The sequence below is a fragment of the Oncorhynchus keta genome, chromosome 4 (genome assembly GCF_023373465.1).
Source record: "Oncorhynchus keta strain PuntledgeMale-10-30-2019 chromosome 4, Oket_V2, whole genome shotgun sequence".
Taxonomy (NCBI): domain Eukaryota; kingdom Metazoa; phylum Chordata; class Actinopteri; order Salmoniformes; family Salmonidae; genus Oncorhynchus; species Oncorhynchus keta.
In genome coordinates this window covers 51,517,426-51,536,580 of record NC_068424.1, presented here as the reverse complement: position 1 = coordinate 51,536,580, position 19,155 = coordinate 51,517,426, and the positions used below count along the sequence as shown (strand labels likewise).

Genomic DNA, 19,155 nt, shown 5'->3' with positions numbered 1-19,155 from the left:
GTGAATTTTCAACTTTACCTGCAAAACACATTATGCTGGCTTGCAAAGTGATGTGTAATTCCTATCGGAATCCAGCCAGAGTTAAGGTATCCAACAGCTCACCCACAATCTGCATTTAGAATGACTGCCAGGGTTAGAAACATTGTGAGACTACATAAGCTATTTAAAAACTGGAACAGACATTTCATTGACGGGTGCAAAAAATCGAACTAATTGATGTTATTTATCTTTGTGTAGCGTACGATTGATCAATCAATCAATGTACATGCAAAACAGATATTAAAAACATTTTTTTAAAGTCTACCTACAGTAGAGCATGCTGGGAAATATAATTATGGTCCAAATTTGCCTTTTTAGAGTACCACCCCAGTGACAAAGCTGTTCAGTTTAGGTGGCAAAAATGTACCATTGTACCTTCAATACATTGCTTTTCTGATAAGCAAAGGTACAGATCGGTACCATCAAGAGTTGTGTGTACACAAAATATGTTTGTACCCAGGGAAACAGAAATATACCTTTACTTTTATATTCAAAATATTGGGTACAAAAAAAAGTACCATTATACTAGATTATCTGCACATGCACCCTAAAAGGTACCAAACTGTATGTGAGATCATGTGTACCTCTGAAGGCACATTGTGTATTTTGATATTTTTGTACCTTAGGGAACAATACCTCTTATTTCTATGTGTGTAATGAACAGGTGATGGCGCTATTTTTCAAAAGAAAGTGTAGGGGCCACATGATTGTAGGCTTACAATTTTCTTTGTTGCAAGCAATATGTTTTAAAATGTCATGTGATGGTTTAAATGTTCTAAATTATTAGGCTGTGGGCCTACGTGACTGCATTAGCCATGTGTGACACGGTAGTAACCATCATTTGCAATCATGTTTCCCAGGGGACCCTAATTAGCAGGGAGCATGTAAAAGATTTAAAGCACCCCAGTCCTGTTTGTACCTGGTTTCAGTTTGTACCTGAATGTCCTCTGCGTGTATTGGCTGTGTGGTGTTGCTGCATCGGTAATTTGTTTCAGAGCCATGCGGTATTAATTATTTTGGGGTGTGGTTGAATCTTGGTTTATCTTTATCAGTCTTTGGTGATTTTAAGGTTGACAAAATCCAAGAGCTTATTGCTTTGAAAGGTTTGGAGAGACTGATGGCTGTGGGGCATTGCTAATCATCAGAGGAAAGAAGCAGTGAACCAACATAAGAATACAGTGAGCAGATACACATGAAGACTTGACACAGGAAGTAGGAGGTGAACATCTTTTAATGTTTCTGTTGTCATAAGAGTGCGGCAATCAGGTTCCTGCAGTCTTGTCCCCACATACCGCTGCCCATCCATCCATTTAACACAAACGCTACTAAAACAAGTTTGTTCCTTTTCTGATAGCTTAGAATTTTTGTTGCACAAGTTATTATATATTCTTTATTGCAGAGTTCACTTGTAAAAGGCAAACATTCAAAACTATATAAATTACATGTTGACCTATAGTGGCGAGTAATGAATTGTGTTGTGTGCTTTGTTAAAGGGGATTCTGAGCTCCCTCGTCTAACTGGGATATGACAACATCCCAGTGTGTGTGATTGTGTAGAATGCATGTGCCCTTATCAATAGATTTAATGTTGAAGTAAGGTTTGGGCACAAACGTCAATTGAACGTCCATTTCACGTTGGTTCAAAGTCATTTTATTGAAATGACATGGGAACAACGTTAATTCAACCATTGTGTGCTCAGTGGGAAGAGAGTAAAAAGAATGCATATTGTTATGATAGTCTCGGGTGTCCTGTGTTTTCCTATTGGTGTTTATTTTCTCTGGCGTCAGTTGGCCTTATAGTGTGTCTGAGTCTGCTGTCTGTCGCGGTTTATCTTCCTTGTTGCCCTTCTGCATCTTCTGTTGAGGAATCTACTCAAATTTGATATCCGTTCTAGATGGGGAGACATGGACAAACATCACATCAGCTATCTGACAAGGAATTGCTTGAATATGTGGTTGTTCTGTTCAATTGTTTTTCTTTCGTTTGAGTCCACTATCAAACCGTGATCTCTTGTGCACTGTGCTGCAGTAGAATCTCTATCATCTTTAATTGGCATATTTATCCAAGTATGTGTTCATTTTGCAACACAATACTTTAGCAAAGCAAGGAGATACAAATATAGCTTTTGCATCGCTTGAAGAAGTGAACATCGAGCCTAAAACATGTTACATTGGGAGTGACCTCACCTGCACTACAGAGGCATTTACTCCACTGGGCTGTAGTTCAAGAAACGCACAAACACATAAGATCAGAATTCTTATGGAAACAATTGGAAAATATTGAATCATTGGATAAAAATGAAATAGTCACGCATGCCAGAATATCACACATTAATCAGCCATGTTACACTGATAAACCACATAGAGTTGTACTTACACATCTGCGGGTTTGGGGGACATCAATATCAAGGGGACTTCTACTCCAACATCACTGTGGAGAAACAAACATTTACATTGTCAGTGGACAACATAATCTGTCCAACAATGCCTCACTGACACACAGTATGTATATACACTGAAGAAAAATATAAACGCAACGATTTCAAAGATTTTACTGGCTTACAGTTCATGTAAGGAAATCAGTCAATCGAACAATTAGGGCCTAATTCTAATCTATGGATTTCACATGTCTGGGAATAATGATATCAATCAGTTGGTCACAGATACCTTAATTATGCATTAGGGGGCACTATTAACATTTTTGGATGAAAAACGTTCCCGTTTTAAACAAGATATTTTGTCACGAAAAGATGCTTGACTATGCATATAATTGACAGCTTTGGAAAGAAAACACTCTGACATTTCCAAATCCGCAAAGATATTATCTGTGAGTGCCACAGAACTGATGCTACAGGCGAAACCAATATTAAATTTCAAACAGGAAATGCCCCAGATTTTGGAGGTGCTTTGTTCCAATGTCTCCTTATATGGCTGTGAATGCGCAAGGAATGGGCCTACACTTTCTGTCGTTTCCCCAAGGTGTCTGCAGCATTGTGACGTATTTGTAGGCATATCATTGGAAGATTGACCATAAGAGACTACATTTACCAGGTGTCCGCTCGGTGTCCTCCGTCGAAACTATTGCGTAATCTCCAGGCGCATGCATGTTTCCATTTTGAAGAGAGGAGAAACTAAACTGCCACGAGTGACTTATCATCGAATAGATATGTGAAAAACACCTTGAGGATTGATTCTAAACAACGTTTGCCATGGTTCTGTCGATATTATGGAGTTAATTTGGAAAAAAGTTTGTGTTTTAATGACTGCATTTTCAGGGGGTTCTCAGCCAAACGTGATGAACAAAACGGAGTGATTTCTCCTACACAAATAATCTTTTTGGAAAACCTGAACATTTGCTATCTAACTGGGAGTCTCCTCATTGAAAACATCCAAAGTTCTTCAAAGGTAAATTATTTTATTTGAATGCTTTTCTTGTTTTTGTGAAAATGTTGCCTGTTGAATGCTAGGCTTAATGCTATGCTAGCTATCAATACTCTTACACAAATGCTTGTTTTGCTATGGTTGAAAAGCATATTTTGAAAATCGGAGATGACAGTGTTGTTAACAAAAGGCTAAGCTTGAGAGCCAATATATTTATTTCATTTCATTTGCTATTTTCATGAATAGTTAACGTTGCGTTATGCTAATGAGCTTGAGGCTATACTTAAGATCCCGGATACGGGATTGCACATTTTAGAGTGGCCTTTTATTGTACCCAGCACAACATGCACCTGTGTAATGATCATGCTGTTTAATCAGCGTCTTGATATGCCACACCTGTCAGGCTGATGGATTATCTTGGCAAATGAGAAATGCTCACTTACAGGGATGTAAACAAATTTGTGCACAACATTTGAGAGAAATACACTTTTTATGCATATGGTTAATTTCTGGGATCTTTTCTTTCAGCTCATGAAACGGGACCAACAATTTCCATGTTGCGTTTATATTTTTATTCAGTTTATACATGTATGTCATATATCAACTCCAGTTCTTACCTGGCTGTTAGGCCTCCCAAGAGGCCTCCGCTGGAGACCAAGAGGTTCACCTTGATTTTGTAAGAGACCATGATTCCCTGCATTCCTTTATCCATGCCAGGACGGATGCTAGGAGAGGGGAGGACAGGACAAGGATGGGTTACCTCAGGCATTTCAATTCAGTAAATGTTTTTTTTATCATCATCTACAGAAGGAGAGGAGGGTGTGGTTGAGCTATGTCTTGGGGAACCCACTGACTCACATTGTGGTGGAAGCCAGGTTGGTATCCTCATCCTTTAGTCTGCCGTCCACGGCAAGACCACGCTTCTCTTTGTTGTTGGACAGCAGAGGGATCACCGTGAATGTCTTCTCCAGGGTGGATTCACCTTTTATTTCCTCCCTGCACAGGATGACCACACAAACAGGACGTTATGATCCACCAACAGTGAAAATACAAATATATTTTATTATTGTTTGAGTTGAGTATTGGGGTAAGATAGACATAAGGCTTAGTAATTTTAGATTGCAGTAGTAACGGGATGAATGTGTTCTCGACTTACGCAAATTCCTCAGTAAGAACCGTCTTGGAATATTTATCAGACTGGTAAAGCAACACCTCTGTTGTCTGCTCAACTGGTCAGAAAGAGATGTTTCAGCCATAATCAAGATTTGAAACACATCTACAAACGCAATGAGAACTCGCGTCACAACCACTCACCTGTAATTTTGATTTTCTTCACCACTTTGGTGGTTTCATTGTTGATTTTGACATTTACAGGGATTGGGTCTCCATGGAAATAGAGCTGAAGGTCACCAAATGAAAGCAAACATGTTCAAATCAAAAGGTATCATACAGAATGACCCATCAATAGAAAACTAGCACAGTAATCAATGTTCTCCTAGGCTTACAGAATAAAAGTCTACAGGCCTACCTCCTTCTCTATGGAGGCCTCCAGGTGAACTGGCTTGTCAGACATCATGAAGTTCTTGCTGATGTCAGCCTTTGGTCCAGCACCCACTTTGCCTGGGGCAAACTGGATCTTACGAATTATCAGACGGCAAGTGTCCCTGACAGGAGAGAGGAAGAGAGGGAGAAAACCATCAGAATACACAATAATCTGATTCCTAGCCACAGCAAATGGAATGTACTGTACAGTTGTGTGAAATTGGTAGCATTCCACTAATACATACTTCTTGCTAATTTTCTCATCAGGGTCATCTGCCTCCTTGGCGATGTATGCTTTCACCTCATAGTCAACACCACAAGACTGCAGGGGTAGAAAACATTTGTCTTTAATGAAAGGTTTAAAACAAGAGATTGAAAAAGTGAGAGAAAGAGAGAAACTAACGTACCTTGCCAGCATCCTCTGGTGCGGGCTGAAGGCCGACTGAGCATGGCAGGTTGGTATCAATCTGAAATGGACAGGAAGGAAGAGGTGATGAGATGTGAATATATACAAACCAACAGTTTAGTATGTGCATTCCCTGAATGGGAATATCCATGTTGACAAAGTCTCTGATATGGTTTCCAACACCGTCTAAGAGAGTGGACTGTAATCACACTTTGTGTGGCTGAACAGTGAGCTCTGCACTGACATATTGTGGGATGCCATGTGAAGGATGAGATGGAAGGCAACACAGTGAGACTCACAGTGAAAGTGAAGGGATGGCCTTGGTCCCCACATTTCTTCAGGAGGGCCTCCTGCATGGGGGTGTTGGCTGGATTGGTGCCAACAACAGGGTAGATCTGAATCCTTTTAACCCAGATGTCTTTTCTGAATGACAGCCCGATCACATCCAGGTCGTCACTACCATAACGGAAGGCGCATGCCAGATACACCCATACTGCAGAAAGATAGGGCTTCGGTATTAAGACTGAACCTCGATTGGTTGAATGTGACTTCATGCATGTTTTCAGGATTCAATAGATACAGTGAAATCAACTGAATGTTACCTTTCCTGCCTTCAAGTTCAGCGGGGTCCACCTTGATCACCCCATCTGCAAGAGAAGATGTAGATATAACACACACACACTCACATGTACACTACTCTGTAAAGGGCAGTAACGCCTAAAGAAAACGAAAACGTTATAACACACCGACGATGTCAACACTCTCCACATGGTCCACAAAGTCTCTCTTCCCCAGGTAGAGAGCAATCTAGGAAAAAGGGAAAAGGAAAGCGAGAGGTTACTTCCTGCCTGACATCAACCCCATATGGATAGGCCTAATCTCAGTTATCTTGATGGAGCCTGAAGAATCACAGTGCTGTATACATATAGGTTGGCTCTGTTGGAGAAAGCCTATGGATTCCTGCTCTGTTATGTGACAAGTGCATCAGAGCAGGCCCTGACCAGTGTGTCCCTCAGTGATGATGTCAAAGTGGGTTCTTACTGATTCGTTGCCGCTGGTCTTCTTGTAGACTCTACAGAGGGAGGGTGATAGGAAGAGTCAGGAGTTTAGATTCTAGATTGGATTCAACAAATCTGTGTCATAGTCGGACATCCCAGTACGTTGCTTAATTTATAGTGACCTACCTTAACTGACCTGTTGTCAGCTCCAGTTAAAGGATGAGGCCTATACCCCCCCCCGCCCCTCCTCCCACTGAGGCTCTGGATGGATTAAGACCCAGAGTGGCATGGTGGCCGCTGGCATTACTGGTACAACCACCTAACTTTACATAATACTTATGCAACCATAGATCTGTCTGAAGGGGAACCTGACCTACACTTTGCTATGATCTGGTTACCACAGAAACACTACTGAGGAGTTGTTGACAATTACTTGGTTTGCATATTCCCTTTCTCATGTATGTTGTTTTCCAACGATATCTCATAATGTCTCCCGAGTAGCGCAACGGTCTATGACACTGCATCTCAGTGCAAGAGGCGTCACTACAGTCCCTGGTTTGAATCAAGGCTAAATCACATCCGGGTGTGATTGGGAGTTCCATAGGGCGGCGCACAATTGGCCCAGTGTCGTTTGGCCGGGGTAGGCCGTCATTGTAAATAAGAATTTGTTCTTAATTTTTTTTATATTAATAATAGAATCCTATCTATTCCTTTTCTCCTATTTTTATATCAGTTTAAACATCAATATAATGTGCATTGCTTGCCTATTTACTTGCGTCTTTCCTTGCGTATGCTAGGCTCTGGGCTGTTAATTCTAAACTGCTCTATTCCGGACCTAATCCAGAGATGATCCATCCTAATCAGGATTTATCTGGATCCTCTTAACATAAAGCCCCAGAGGTGTCACACAGCCCTGATAGCCTTAGGCAATGTGCTATAGGTTAGGTGTCAGGGAGAGTTGGGATGTGCAAAAAAACTCATTTCCAATTCGCACATCCGTATTCATACACACTTGTACATGTGTGAAATAGGACAAATATAAGCAGCCACCTAATTATTATTATTATAAATTAGCCATCGTTGTTAGTTGATGGGTAAATTTAAAAGATACTCACTTTGCCATGTCTGTGGTGAATTGGATGAGGTTGTCTGTAGAGGCAGAAAAGAATGGTTAATAAGCCAATAAGGGACAGCATTACAATACAATAACAAGTACAGTACAGCTCAACACAACAGAAAAGGCACTGTAACATTTTCCTAACTGAGATCGCAAGGAAGTTATATGGTGAAGCTGGACAAAGGAAGTAGAAAACAAACAAATTAGTCTTTGATTTGTCTAAACCAGTGTAGCTAATCACTAGGAGGGGAGATTAACATAACGATCCACTGGTCCCCTAATCTGAGTTGAGGTCAGATTAATCCCCCAAATGGCTGTCGTAACAAATTCAAGTCAACTTCAGAGAAACACTGTTCAAGATGCTAACCCTCCCGGGTTGTCTGAAGTTCTCCATAAGTGGCCTTAACCTATCAGCAAGTATTAAAGCTGTTCAAATCTGAGCTTGTCCGATTTAACTCTGTACACTGTCTAAGCCTGTCCGAGGCTGCCAATGTAAACATATTACAATGATTGCCAATACAGGTGATGGATGAATATATTTCAAATGGGCACATCTCATGCCCTGTCCATTCAAAGGTGGTAGAAGTTGGTCAAATCCTTCCGAGTCTACAATAAATAAAACATTGTACTCTGTGCCTAGTGTCAGTTCTAAAAACATTACATAGATACAGTATATCTGCAATGAAGAATTGAGCCAAAATGTTCATTCCATCCCAAGACAATAAGGCAAGGCGAGCAATTCCATCCCTAGGCAGCCCCAGAGTATAGGTTATTGTTCTAGTGCATCCCTAACCTGAGCACGATTAGAGCTAAAGCTTGCTCAAACTGAAAACGATTTTCCATCCTTGCAGTGAAGGCTACACTGCACACCCATCTATATATTCTAGTCAGTCATTCCTAAAAGCAGCATTATAGTTATCACTTACGATACAGGTTAAATGCAGATACAGTTCTCTGAGATGTATACAAGATATGGTGTCATGCACGATACAATCCTCCATGCATGATGTCATCTTTCCCCAGTAGGCTATGCTGTGGATGTAAAGCAGGGTCAGCCGGGGCTTGCAGTGTACTCACCTCCTCAGTGTCCTGACTGTGTCTTTTGTCTGAGCGTTTGTGAGCGTCCTTCACCTCCCGTCCTCCGGTCTTATAACTCGACCTCTCAACCTCGCCACCCTCCCCTCAGCTGCCCCGGCACGTTATAGGACACTACATTTAGGCCCAATCCTATTAATTAATTAGCTGGCTGCTGTTTTGGAGATACAACAGGGTTAAAAATAAGCAGAGTAGGTGACTTAAAGGGATCAGCTCCTGAGTAATGTGTTGTTGAATGAGTGGGTGTGAAGAGTAGAGGGCATTTGGTTGGATTACAGAAAATGTATTGTAACAAGGGTCTTGCCCTTTGTCAGTCTACATCTCTGTGGGAGAGTTATGCTGTCTGGGTCCACTTTGGGCTTGTATTCTCTGTGGTACTTTGGCTTGCACTATGAGTCAGAAGAGAAGCATAAAAATACCATTGGCGATGCCACCGCCCAAAAGGGTACCAGTCTTTCCCCCTAGTGTGTGTATTTGTGGCATACAGGCCATGTGTCTGTCTTTCTGTCTGTGTCTTCCTGTCTGTTTTTTAAATCTTTAATGTGGTTATGTTACTAAAACTCTTTAATGTGGTTATGTTACTAAAACTCTTTAATGTGGTTATGTTACTTAAATCTGTAATGTGGTTATGTTACTAAAACTCTTTAATGTGGTTATGTTACTTAAATCTGTAATGTGGTTATGTTACTAAAACTCTTTAATGTGTTTATGTTACTTAAATCTTTAATGTGGTTATGTTACTTAAATCTTTAATGTGGTTATGTTACTAAAACTCTTTAATGTGGTTATGTTAATAAAACTCTTTAATGTGGTTATGTTACTTAAGTTAATAAAACTCTTTAATGTGGTTATGTTACTTAAATCTTTAATGTGGTTATGTTACTTAAATCTTTAATGTGGTTATGTTACTTAAATCTTTAATGTGGTTATGTTACTTAAATCTTTAATGTGGTTATGTTACTTAAATCTTTCATGCGGTTATGTTACTAAAACTCTTTCATGTGGTTATGTTTAAAACTCTTTCATGTGGTTATGTTAATAAAACTCTTTAATGTGGTTATGTTACTTAAATCTTTAATGTGGTTATGTTACTTAAATCTTTAATGTGGTTATGTTACTTAAATCTTTAATGTGGTTATGTTACTTAAATCTTTAATGTGGTTATGTTACTTAAATCTTTCATGCGGTTATGTTACTAAAACTCTTTCATGTGGTTATGTTACTTAAATCTTTAATGTGGTTATGTTAATAAAACTCTTTCATGTGGTCATGTTAATAAAACTCTTTCATGTGGTTATGTTAATAAAACTCTTTAATGTGGTTATGTTAATAAAACTCTTTCATGTGGTCATGTTAATAAAACTCTTTAATGTGGTTATGTTAATAAAACTCTTTCATGTGGTCATGTTAATAAAACTCTTTCATGTGGTCATGTTAATAAAACTCTTTAATGTGGTTATGTTAATAAAACTATTTCATGTGGTCATGTTAATAAAACTCTTTAATGTGGTTATGTTAATAAAACTATTTCATGTGGTTATGTTAATAAAACTCTTTCATGTGGTTATGTTAATAAAACTCTTTCATGTGGTCATGTTAATAAAACTCTTTCATGTGGTTATGTTAATAAAACTCTTTCATGTGGTTATGTTAATAAAACTCTTTCATGTGGTTATGTTACTTAACTCTCTCATGTTTATGTTAATAAAACTCTTTCATGTGGTTATGTTAATAAAACTCTTTCATGTGGTTATGTTAATAAAACTCTTTCATGTGGTCATGTTAATAAAACTCTTTCATGTGGTCATGTTAATAAAACTCTTTCATGTGGTTATGTTAATAAAACTCTTTCATGTGGTTATGTTACTTAACTCTTTCATGTGGTCATGTTAATAAAACTCTTTCATGTGGTCATGTTAATAAAACTCTTTCATGTGGTTATGTTACTTAACTCTCTCATGTTTATGTTAATAAAACTCTTTAATGTGGTTATGTTACTTAAGTTAATAAAACTCTTTCATGTGGTTATGTTACTTAACTCTTTCATTGTGCACAGTCCTGTCTCCACAAAGAAATGGCTCACCAGTGTTTCAAAGGGGAACTAAGAAACAGCACGGTCTGGATTGCTATTTCTGATTGGCTGGTAAAGCCAACCAGGAACAATGTTCTCTCAAGTGGATGGTCTGTTTATTCCACCAAAAGGTGGACTTATGTTCAGTCTGGTTTTGTTTAACCTAATAGAAGCAAAGCTTTGAACATATATTATCATATAAAAGTTATCAATGCATCAAGAATGTGGGCAGATGTATGATACGTTACGTTAATGTGTTTGTTTATTAAGACAGTAATGATAAATAAAAATGTCCCTCTTGTATGGGTTAGACATGGTGTAAAGTGGTATTAGGGCTTGTGTTTTGGTTCGTGTTGTTGCCAGGACGACAGATGGTTGTTCAGCCTTGCGCAGATGGCTGGCACAGCGAAATGTGAATTGATCTGTTGACTCCAATGGTGCAGCACTCAACGTGACAAGGAGATTATGGGGTCTCTCCAAATTATCCCTCTGACTCATGATGGTGTAGGTAGGTCAACATGAACATCTCTATTGTATTCTTACATGTTTGACACCATTGATATAATGGTTGACATCAGTGATACAATGGTTGTCAGATAGGGTTTAAAGCAGTACTGATATCCTTTCCACTATTATGTGGAGACCCCTACTTTTATGATCTTTCCTTGTATTGGTTGTCATTTCCACATAAATGCACAGTCTGTAATAGCAATCTCTGTCAAAATTCACACAAGACAGATTGTGACACTCAGGGAGCTAGATTGAATGATATCTGGCCTCAACAAGCTCTCGCAGAATCAGATGTCCAAACCCTTGTCCCTAAACGTCAATCAACTCCACGGCGAACTGAATGGTTACGGGTTCAGGTTTGGGATAGGGTTCAAAGAAAACCAACACCTTGCACTGGGATTGAACACGCAACCCTCGGAGCTGGAGCGTGTGGCTTACACATATTTACCATTCACATCCACAACGCCCTAATAAAACCAAGCAACAATGACAAACTACTGGGGACTGACAATCTGGATGGAAAATTACTGAGGATAGTAGCAAACGATATTGCCATTACTATTTGCCATATCTTCAATTTAAGCCTACTAGAAAGTGTGTGCCCTCAGGCCTGGAGGGAAGCTGAAGTCATTCCTCGACCCAAGAATAGTAAAGCCCCCTTTACTGGCTCAAATAGCCAACCAAACAGCATGCTACCAACCCTTAGTAAACTTCTGGAAAAAAATGTGTTTGACCAGATACAATGCTATTTTACGGTAAACAAATTGACAATAGAATTTCAGTATGCTTATAGGGAGGGACACTCAACAAGCACTTACACAAATGACTGATGATTAGTTGAGAGAAATTGATGATAAAATGATTGTGGGGACTGTCTTGTTAGACTTCAGTGCAGCTTTTGACATTATAGATCATAGTCTGCTGTTGGAAAAACGTATGTGTTATGGCTTTACACCCCCTGCTATAATGCGGATAAAGAGTTACTAGTCTAACAGAACTCAAATATAATCCAGTTAGAATAAGGAATTCCCCAGGGTAGCTGTTTAGGCCCCTTGCTTTTATCAATTTTTACTAATGACATGCCACTGACTTTGAGTAAAGCCAGAGTGTCTATGTATGCGGATGACTCTACACTATACACGTCAGCTACTACAGTGACTGAAATGACTGCAACACTCAACAAAAAGCTGCAGTTAGTTTCAGAGTGGGTGGAAAGGAATAAGTTAACCCTAAATATTTCTAAAACCTAAAGAATTGTATTTGGAACAAAACACTCACTAAACCCTAAACCTCAACTAAATATTGTAATAAATCATGTGGAAATTGAGCAAGTTGAGATGACTAAACTGCTTGGAGTAACCCTAGATTGTAAACTGTCCTGGTCAAAACATATTGATGCAGTAGTAGCTAAGATGGGGAGAAGTCTGTCTATAATAAAGCGATGCTCTGTCTTCTTAACAACATTATCAACAAGGCAGGTCCTACAGACCCTAGTTTTGTGGCACCTTGACTACTGTTCAGTCTTGTGGTCAGGTGCCACAAAAAAGGACTTAAGAAATTTGCAATTGGCTCAGAACAGGGCAAGCGGGCTAGCCCTTGGATGTACACAGAGAGCTAATATTAATAATATGCATGTCAATCTCTCCTGGCTGAAAGTGGAGGAGAGATTGACTTCATCACTACTTTTATTTAAGAGAGGTATTGACATGTAGAATGTACCGAGCTGTCTGTCTAAACTACTGGCACACAGCTTGGACACCAATGCATACCCCACAAGACATGCCACAAGAGGTCTCTTCACAGTCCCCAAGTCCAGAACAGACTATGGGAGGCACACAGTACTACATAGAGCCATGACTACATGGAGCTCTATTCCACATCAAGTAACTGATGCAAGCAGTAAAATTAGATTTAAAAAACAGATTAAAAAAACACCTTATGGAACAGCGGGGACTGTGAAACAACACAAACATTGACACACACACACACACGATAACATACGCACTATACATGCACATGGATTTAGTACTGTAGATATGTGGTAGTGGTGGAGTAGGGGCCTGAGGGCACACAGTGTGTTGTGAAATCTGGATTGCAATGTTGTTAAAATGGTATACACTGCCTTCATTTTGCTGGTCCCCAGGAAGAGTAGCTGCTACTTTGGCAGCAGCTAATGGGGATCCTTAATAAATACAAATACAAATGTTAATAGCGCTCACTGTTGCCTCTAGTGGCCATTTTGACATAATCTCCTGACGTCCTGCTTACCTGGAGGGACATCTAATTTCGCAGTGGATCTTGAGCGATCCTTCAGCTGGCACCGTGGCACGGCCCTGCCTGCTGCCATTCATGCGCCAGAAAGAGTGGGATCTCCTTTAAGCGTACCAAGGCAGAGGCGCCGACTAGATTACATCACCAGATCATGAGATGTTCATGAGAAGGCCGGCAGAGGGTTAACCAAGGGTAACTGGGAACGTTAATACCTGTCTCCTGTACTCCTCCTCAGTGGCCTCACTACCTCTTCTGCTACTACACATATCACTAGAATCATTCTATTTATATGTACTGTGCACTTCCTTGAAAGACACCTGGTACTCCAGGAAAGATGATGTGGCAATGTGCACTGCAGCAGAGAAAGCAGCAGGCACATCTTTAGTTTCATTCAGGTGTTCCGTTTACACAACACAAACAATGAAGCTTATTCCTCTAAAAAAGTTCATTTTGGGTTCCACTGTGTCTGCAGTGAGCATGATTAGGTTGTTTTCTCCATTGATTTGAGTATGACTCTAGTGTAGCTTATACGGCTATCCATATCAGGAGGATTCTATCTTATTGTAACGTCTGTCTTATAGTCATTCTGATAGTACACCGTATTGCTCTACTGATCAGAGATGCTAAATGACAAAAATGTCAAATGTAAATATAATGTGGCGGAACAATGAACATCTGCTCTGCGTACGCTACCTAAAAGGAACCAACACTTCCTCATTCCTGTATCTCAGTGTTTATTGGTCAGGTCTGTGGTAAAGTGAATACTGTTTAAGGAATGATGTATTTTTGACTAATATTGATACCATAATATAAATCTAACCCCGTGTTTAAATCTAAACCAGTGTATACATTTAAACCAGTGTATACATTTAAACCAGTGTATACATTTAAACCAGTGTAGCTAATCACTGGGAGAGGAGATGAACATAACAATGTACTGGTCCCCTAATCTGAGTTGAGGTCAGATTAACACATGCCACTTCTGCCTCTGTCCTCTCCCCTGTATCCAATCGCTGTCCTAACAAATTCAAGACAACTTCATGTACATAGACACACTGTTATACATGCTAAACCTCCCGTTTTCTTCTGAAGTTCACTCCGTAAGTGGCAAGTAGTAAAGCTATTGTAGGAGATTTAGCTAATGCCTAAATTAAATTGGATAGTGCAATGTAAACAGGTTCAAATCTGCATGAAATGAGCTGGTCCGAGTACACTGTCTAGACCTGACCGAGGCTGCCATTGTAAACATACTACAGCTCATCGATTGCCAATAGAGAGCAATGGTAATGGCATATTACTGTAGCCACTAACTCCGCTATAGTTCATTCAAGCCTATAGCGAAATGAATGGAGTTTTTGTAGGGGTTTTGAATAAACTCTGAAAAGAAAGTCTGTGGTAAACACAGGCTTAGGAGATCTTATACTTTTTGTTCTGAGAATCTTAATAAGTTAGTCACTTTTTATGAATTTTAAAGCATTTATGTAATCAGAAAAAGCACATAAAGGCTTCATAATTCATAAAGTTCATGTTAACTGATATTATCTCATAGAACAAAAGGTATAAAGATCTCCTAAGCTTGTGTTTACCTCAGACCTTATTTTCGGAGCTTATTCCAAAACCTTGTTCTTTCCCGATTCATTTCCCCCATAGGAGTGGCTGAACGAACCAGATGTAACTCATGTCTGGTTTTTAGGACTACAAGTTGGCGAGCTCTATACAGGTGACAGATTAATGTATTTAAAATGGGCACATCACATGTCCTGTCCATTCAAAGAAGTTGGTGAAATCCTTGCTATTCTACAATAGTTTTTTTGATTATACTCAGTCCCTCGTGTCAGTTCTAAAGATCCCTGATAAATGATATCTGGAATGAAAGGTTAAAGCAAATGTTCCTTGCATCCCATGACAATAAAGCAAGATAGGCAATTCCAGATATTGATATCCTATCCAGTGTGTGACTTCTTTATCGATGAGATACATTGTTTGGACCCATGAGGTCACATGAGAAGCCAGGACAACAGTGTCTGTGTGCAATCATTAGATGTGTCTTATCAGTAAGCCTCTTATGCCTTGCTCTTCTGGCAACCTGATTCTCCACTCCTCAAGGAAAGCCTAAGATGCTATAAGTGTATAGCAAATCACTACTCTTCACACATTCACACTGGGTTTAACTGGGCTTAGCCCTGCTTTTAGACACTGTGAATCTAAGAACAGTCAATGGGTGGACTGGGATGAAATCGCCATGTGCTTTTGGTACTGTATGGTCCATACTTTGCATTGTAAGTATGCATTACACCAATCAATTCAATCAATATGTATTTCATATTTATCTCCTATTTTTAGCAGGTGACAAAAGATGTATGTCGCGTGACTACGGTAAAACAAATATAAGCTTTGTCCAGGGTTAATTCATTCCATCTATTTCCAGGCCTCTTCCTTTGTTATTCAATTACTTTCCTGGGTGTTCATCTGACAGTTTCAGCTGAAGGATGAGATCACAAAATAGCTTATGTCTTCATCTAATCCCCTTACAGCTAAGCTCTCTCCCATTTAGCCCCCATGTGGCTGAAACTATATATAGATACACAATAAATAACTGAATCATTGTCCCAGACCAGTGGCGAAACCGGTACCAGTTATAACACACCAGTACTGCACCATGCAGGGTTATAAAAGCCACAACAAGCGGAGAGTCAGAGACACTGAGGGGGAGATGGACATCGATATTGAAAGGAGACTAACGTGTCTGGCTGAAGCAGAAATATGTGATTTTAGAAAATATTATCATCTACAAAATGACCAGTTCAAAAAGTTGTGGTGCAGCGCTCTGTGTTGACTGTATATTGAGCTATACGCTATATTGATACACTGTATAGTCACCCAACTAAAGTCAGTAACTTAATCAGCCATGATGTTCATATGTTCGTGACCTCCCATGGTTTCTCAGTGGTGATGGGCAGGCACATAGAAATTATTTACTTCCTGGCATGGGTACACTCAAAATGGCTGGCATTCCACCCATCACGCCATCATTGACCATATTTCTATGAGCAGGCAGGTATTAGCTATGTGCTATATGGTGTCGCTAAATGATCAGATTAAAGATGAAGAATACCAGGCTTGGAGAAGTGACAGGGCAAAAAAAAGTCCGATGCCTCTATTTTATTATGTAGACAGCTGCCTTGAGATAGCTAGGCTCCCTCCATCAGTGTGGAACTGAGAGAGAGCAGAGAAGTGAAAGCAGATAACTAAGTTACCAGAAAGGGAAGGTTTTCTGTCAGATATTTCTGTATAATTCAGTGCTTGCATAAACATAGCAGCCCTGGTAATTGAATGGACAGCAACAGTAATGGGATGAGCCCAGGGTTATATTAAGACAGGGTCAGACAGGAGCAGAGCATGCTGTCTGTGTGTTTGGGAATTAACCTTTATTTTTTACACCAATTGAAATCACCACATACAAAATGCTAATGATGTGCTGAACCCAACTCCAAATGTCAGTGAAATTGTTAGCAAAAATTAGCACAAAACAAAACCTGGCCTGTCCCAAATTTAAACTGTATGATCAATCAGTATTAAACAATATTTTACAGTATACATATGTTTCTAAGCAAATATATCCTTACTATACCTGCAGTATAGAAGGAGGCAGTACAGAGTCTGCAAGGGCCATAGGATTGATAGGAGTCTGTGTGCTAAATCACTAACCAGCAAACATGTCCACATTGGCACGAGGTGGGCCTAATGCGGGTTAAAACACTGGACCCATGTAGTCTACCCACATTGGTACGATGTTGGACCAATGCGGGTTAAAACACTGGACCATGTATACTGCCCACATTGGTACGATGTTGGACCAATGCGGATTAAAACACTGGACCATGTATACTGCCGACATTGGCACGATGTTGGCCCAATGTGGGTTAAAACACTGGACCATGTATACTGCCCACATTGGCATATTGTTGGCCCAATGCGGGTTAACTTAAAATGTTCTCATATGTCACATGCACTTATCTAAGCCTTTTTGCAGACTGTGTACAAGATAAACGTTTATGTTGACATCACACAATAGAACACTTAAACTGGAACGACACTGGGCTGGTGTGGAATTGCTGCGGGCTAGCCCCTATCTACCTTGCCCACCAAATACCCAAACGGGGCCATGTTTGCTGTGTACCCTCTTCTGACCCACTTACATCTGTTGAGAAACACAACAGAGCTGTAAGAACAGACTACCCCGGGGACAGCAGTAAGATTTTAGATTTGGGGGTGGGTGAGGGTTTGGGATGGGTGAGTCAGCAGTCACTGACCTTCTATAAGAAGAATCTACAGGGAGCAACAACAATGACTGGTTTGTGGCCTTTGGAAAGTCGTGAGATGGGATTAGGCCTGTAATAAACAGAGGAGTTGAGAGGGCGGGTAATGGAATGGGCTTGTACTGACGTCAGCTTGTTTGTGTATGTTATGGGTTTGTGTGTGGTGGGGGTGGTGGGCAATGGATTTCTGCTGAGTTGTAAGAGGCAGCACAGCAAAGCTGGAGCCAAACAGCTGCCCACAAACACAGTTCCACCCACTGGGTGAAGAGAGGAGGGGAAGAAGAGGAGGAAGAGGGGCGTTGTTTGCATGCCAAAAATAAGCCTCCATATCCTGCTTTTCTGCTGGGAGAGAAAGGAGGGATAGAAAGGAGGGGGAGAAAGGAGGGATAGAAAGGAGGGATAGAAAGGAGGGATAGAAAGGAGGGATAGAAAGGAGGGAGAGAAAGGAGGGATAGAAAGGAGGGATAGAAAGGAGGGGGAGAAAGGAGGGATAGAAAGGAGGGATAGAAAGGAGGGATAGAAAGGAGGGATAGAAAGGAGGGGGAGAAAGGAGGGGGAGAAAGGAGGGGGAGAAAGGAGGGGGAGAAAGGAGGGATAGAAAGGAGGGATAGAAAGGAGGGATAGAAAGGAGGGATAGAAAGGAGGGGGAGAAAGGAGGGATAGAAAGGAGGGGGAGAAAGGAGGGGGAGAAAGGAGGGATAGAAAGGAGGGATAGAAAGGAGGGATAGAAAGGAGGGATAGAAAGGAGGGGGAGAAAGGAGGGATAGAAAGGAGGGATAGAAAGGAGGGGGAGAAAGGAGGGATAGAAAGGAGGGATAGAAAGGAGGGATAGAAAGGGAGGGGGAGAAAGGAGGGATAGAAAGGAGGGATAGAAAGGAGGGGAGAAAAGGAGGGATAGAAAGGAGGGGGAGAAAGGAGGGATAGAAAGGAGGGGGAGAAAGGAGGGATAGAAAGGAGGGGGAGAAAGGAGGGATAGAAAGGAGGGATAGAAAGGAGGGGAGAAAGGAGGGATAGAAAGGAGGGATAGAAAGGAGGGATAGAAAGGAGGGATAGAAAGGAGGGGGAGAAAGGAGGGATAGAAAGGAGGGGGAGAAAGGAGGGGGAGAAAGGAGGGATAGAAAGGAGGGATAGAAAGGAGGGATAGAAAGGAGGGATAGAAAGGAGGGGGAGAAAGGAGGGATAGAAAGGAGGGATAGAAAGGAGGGGGAGAAAGGAGGGATAGAAAGGAGGGATAGAAAGGAGGGATAGAAAGGAGGGGGAGAAAGGAGGGATAGAAAGGAGGGATAGAAAGGAGGGGGAGAAAGGAGGGATAGAAAGGAGGGATAGAAAGGAGGGATAGAAAGGAGGGGAGAAAGGAGGGATAGAAAGGAGGGATAGAAAGGAGGGGGAGAAAGGAGGGATAGAAAG

General features: G+C 40.6%; 1 protein-coding gene across 3 annotated transcripts; it reads right to left on the bottom strand.

Moving 5' to 3' along the window:
* Positions 1-1,258: 1,258 nt before the first annotated feature.
* Positions 1,259-8,660, bottom strand: arr3b (arrestin 3b, retinal (X-arrestin)). 3 transcript variants are annotated; one of them, XM_035770227.2, is made up of 16 exons: positions 8,560-8,660; positions 7,481-7,514; positions 6,409-6,439; positions 6,114-6,174; positions 5,970-6,014; positions 5,667-5,860; positions 5,369-5,428; positions 5,207-5,283; positions 4,948-5,083; positions 4,734-4,818; positions 4,576-4,648; positions 4,278-4,415; positions 4,037-4,144; positions 2,416-2,469; positions 2,226-2,255; positions 1,259-1,929 (listed from the first exon to the last, which is right to left on the bottom strand). In XM_035770227.2, the coding sequence occupies exons 2-15, from the start codon at positions 7,486-7,488 to the stop codon at positions 2,243-2,245; spliced, it is 1,083 nt and encodes a 360-aa protein (XP_035626120.1). In that variant the 5' UTR covers positions 7,489-7,514; positions 8,560-8,660; the 3' UTR covers positions 1,259-1,929; positions 2,226-2,242. The 3 variants fall into 3 exon arrangements, with proteins under 3 accessions (XP_035626120.1, XP_035626108.1, XP_035626114.1); XM_035770215.2 differs by lacking the exon at positions 2,226-2,255; XM_035770221.1 differs by lacking the exons at positions 2,226-2,255; positions 8,560-8,660 and adding an exon at positions 8,409-8,429.
* Between the last annotated feature and the right edge of the window lie 10,495 nt (positions 8,661-19,155).